Here is a 4,005-nt window from a genome sequence, read left to right on the forward strand (position 1 = left end):
CTGGGGAAAAATTTCAGCTATATAACGATGAGTAATATCATTCTCATTATGTCATGTATAGACCTCTTTCATAATGGCGGCGAAATAAAATATTCTTAACTACCTAATAACCGAGAGTGAGGTCGTTACAGCAAAATCTCAAACTTCGGCCTAGCTGTATTGCCCTCGCTATTGCTCGGTCAATAAAACAAGGCCTCAGTTTGATATTTTGCTGTAACGGCCGAACGATCGAGGTCATCAAGTTGTTTATTATATGGCTAACAGAACGGTTCCAAAGAAAACTTATTTGCATAATCCATAATCAGCCCGTGGGCGAACACCTTATTCCAAAATGGCCGCCACTTCAGTATTCTTTTGTTTCCATGCAAATTGGTCCTTATGACCTCCCTTTCAAACGTAAAATTCAAAAGAATATTTAACCTTGAACGAGGCCAAAAGGGCCAATTTGTATGGAAACAAAGAAATACTAAAATGGCGGCCATTTTGGAATAAGGTGTATTACGGGAAAATAATACCCTACCGCTTAGCTGCTCTTAGCGAATCAGAGCGCGCGTTATATCGGCCAGAAACACGAGCCATATAGTAAGCTGTTTTAATGCTAATACGCCCTTCTAACCTCGCTAAGACGAACAAATTTCAAAATAATATTTGTTTCAAAATGAGGGAAGTCACCAAGAATGTAAACGTGGTCGCCATTTATGAAAGTGGTCTATTGGACGCAGCACTATTGACTTGTTTATAAAGTCTTTTGATCCAAAAATAATGCTAATGGTTAATATGCCACTGAGTACGCATATGTAGATTATGCGACGTCATTTTCTTTCCACCAATCAGAAACAAATGCATTTCACTAAAAATTTGAATCCACCAATCAGAAGCTTCCATTTCCAATCGTCAAAACCGAGTCAGATGGACCGACAGTACAACTTATGCGTGTCTGGCCACCGAAAACCAGCATGCGGAGACCAGTATTCGAGGTTGTGTACGACGATTTTCTCCCAAACTTTTAATGTGCCTACCCTAAATATTCCGCAATCAGAAACGACCTTTGTTTTGTTGGAATTTTCTTCAACTTGTCCAATGTTGGAGCCCTTAGAAAGTCCCTCACAATCTCTGTGTTTGCCACCTAATTGGAAAAAATATATGTCGTCAGTAAACGACTGCAGTAGTAACAATAATAATAATAATATCATCATCATCATTACAAATAGAGCGAGTTTCAATCGAGTGTCGTAAAACCAAAACCAAACTAATAACTTTGGCCCACCAAAAAAGACGGAGATAATCCAGTAAACCAATCAAAACTCAAAGAAATTACACGTGGCCGACACAAAGCGCGGGAAAATGTGCACACGCGAACCACGATTGGTTTTGGTTTCACTTCTGATTGGTTGAAAAAGTGGCGCGAGAACTTCACTGAGTGAAGTAATGCAAAACAAAGCAATTCGCTAATTACTTTCGACACTAAATTGAAAACCGCTCTAAAATAAATGACTGCAATAATGCCATAAGAAGAAGGGCACAGCCTTAACAACTCTTCCCAGGCAATTTCGAAAAAAACTAGAGAAGAACCCTAATCCACGCTCGAAATTTCTCAGATGTTGAATTTCGATGAACTGGTTGCCAAACAAGTGTTTTATTCACTTCCAGTGAGGCTCATTGGCTCTATATGATAGAGACACCAAGTCGGAAACCTCAACTGAGAACTTTAACCTATACACGGTAATATTTAAAACTTGAGGCTTGCGATTCTGTGAATGGAAAGTAACAATAGACCTTTTATAACTTGTACATTTTGTTTTCCCACTTCAGACCACGTCATGTTACTCTAGAGAACAGTTTCTTTCAAATGTAGTCTTATGTTCACGTTCCAGCTACAAAGATTTATTTAAAAATCAACACATAAGCTTTCAGAAATCAACCGGCAAAAGTTCCATTTGTAGAGACTGTTGTAGTCCTAGCCACCAATATAATGCACCAATTCTCCGTTTAATCCTTTTGTTGTAGATATATATAACTAATTTGCCATATACGGCAAAGTTAAACGTAAAATGCCAGTTTAAAGAACCGTTGGCTATTAATTCACGATGCAGATGGTGCTCAGCGGAGGACTGGCACCTGGAAACAGGTTGTTCAACTGAAAGTTTCTTTTGCTTATTTTTGTTTTTCAAGATGGACTTTTTCTAATGTAAAGTTTTGCCGAATATCAGCGTTGAAAAGCATTTGGGAGTAGAAAATAAACTCCTTGATTAATTTTTAATCTGGGATTAGCGTTAATTAGCTTTTGAACAACCAGACCCAGGGTTAAATACCATGGCAACCTTGGGGGCTTAGTCACAGTCAACCCAGGATTATTCCTCACCCTGCTTCGCAACCTCGACTTGCAACTGAAAAACAACTACGAGTGCTACGGGAGGCAATTGATCGTACACTCTTTAATAAGGGAATCCTCAAATTTAAACAATCTAGCTACCACTACTTTACTAAAAAAGCTAACATTTTAATTTTGCTTTGGACAAAAATGAAACGTTTCTTCATTATGAACACATTTAAGGGACCGACAGCTAAAATAAATTTGCCTAAAAATATCTCTTGATTGAAGAAAGATCCGTGGTTTGTATGCTGGAATTTTGGTCTGGAGCAATGGTTCATATTTGTAAAACGAAGCTATTGAGCTATCGACGTTTCCTCTCGTGACATGCTTTTTACAATGAAGGTACTAATAACCTTGGGTCTTTCTCGTGCCCGGATCTTCCTCCTTCCAATTATACTGTCGATTTATATAAAATTTTAACTACGCATTTGCGCCGCAATTTGCATTATTTTATAACAGCTACGAGTTTATGTTAAAATTAAAACCCCCCCCCCCCCCCCCGCCCCCCGCCCCCTCCAAAAAAAAAAATGAAATTCCTTTCGAAAATAAAATCATCACTCTGCAAAATACTCTTCCAGTAGCGTTAAAGAGCTTCTGCGGCCATAATCTATACAATTAAATATGTTAAAACTTTATGGGATAAAATAAAGAGGAACACACACTCCTTTTATGAACATATCGACAGCGGCTAGAAAAAAAAAAGTTAAACTGGAGCGCTTTAAAAATGAAATTCTCAGCTCGTAATAAAAGTTATTTTTCTTTACACCTAGGAAAGTAAAGATTCTCCCTATGTTAACAATCCCCAGAGTTGTTTACACTAAGAAAGCTTTTTTGGCCACTACCTTGCATTATAATTCATTGAAAAAAAACCTCTCCGATTTCACACTATTACTGCTAGCCAAAAATGTCATTTGTCCAAAAGAAAATACCTGCGAACAAAAACAAACGTTTTTTAATGCTCTAAAATTGTTGACTGAATTATAAAATAACTGTCAAATTCGCCTCGGATCTGATGGGGTATTTGCATTAATGAAATACAGTTGTACGATTGGTCAGAATATCTTGCATTGCTATTCATTCCAAATATGCCTCCCGTGTTGATTGGCCCATATTTTATTCTCACCTTTCAAGCTAGCCGAAAAAAACGGCATTAAATGACCGATATTAAAAATATTTGACGAATGACTCAGGTCACGTCACAAACTTTCAAAACACCAGAGAGCAAAATTAACGGCGCCTTTTAGTCCTCTAAAATAGCGTGAATGAATAACAAAACAAAAACTGTTCAATTCTTCTTTTCTGAGAGATAAGCTTACAGATCTGGGAAAGTGTTCCCTCCTCAATAGAAAAAAATATAAAAAATAAATATGTATTATTTGTTGTGTATTATCAGGCCTAACCATGCAACCATTATCTCTGCGTGATGCCCCAAATAATGGTTGCATAGGAGACCACATTCTCAGCCAATCCGTGGGAAGAACAAAAGTAATATTTTATATTATATTATATAAGCGCATAAGCAGCTGGTTACGTATTTGGCTTTCAAGAGTTTCGTCTTTTGTGTACTCGCTTCAGTTTGCTGATACTCAATTGAAAAACCACTTAAGCAAACGCCGTAGATATTCATTCTA

General features: G+C 37.4%; 1 protein-coding gene across 1 annotated transcript in view; it reads right to left on the reverse strand.

Annotated features, from left to right (window-relative positions):
* LOC138017615 (ran GTPase-activating protein 1-like) overlaps positions 1-4,005 on the reverse strand; it is a 32,819-nt gene that overhangs the window by 12,399 nt on the left and 16,415 nt on the right. Inside the window, exon 2 of the mRNA XM_068864654.1 lies at positions 1,020-1,126. Coding sequence (XP_068720755.1) covers positions 1,020-1,126 — 107 coding nt within the window. The remainder of the gene's footprint in view (positions 1-1,019; positions 1,127-4,005) is intronic.

Source organism: Montipora capricornis, chromosome 9 (genome assembly GCF_036669925.1).
Source record: "Montipora capricornis isolate CH-2021 chromosome 9, ASM3666992v2, whole genome shotgun sequence".
NCBI classification, from domain to species: Eukaryota; Metazoa; Cnidaria; class Anthozoa; order Scleractinia; family Acroporidae; genus Montipora; species Montipora capricornis.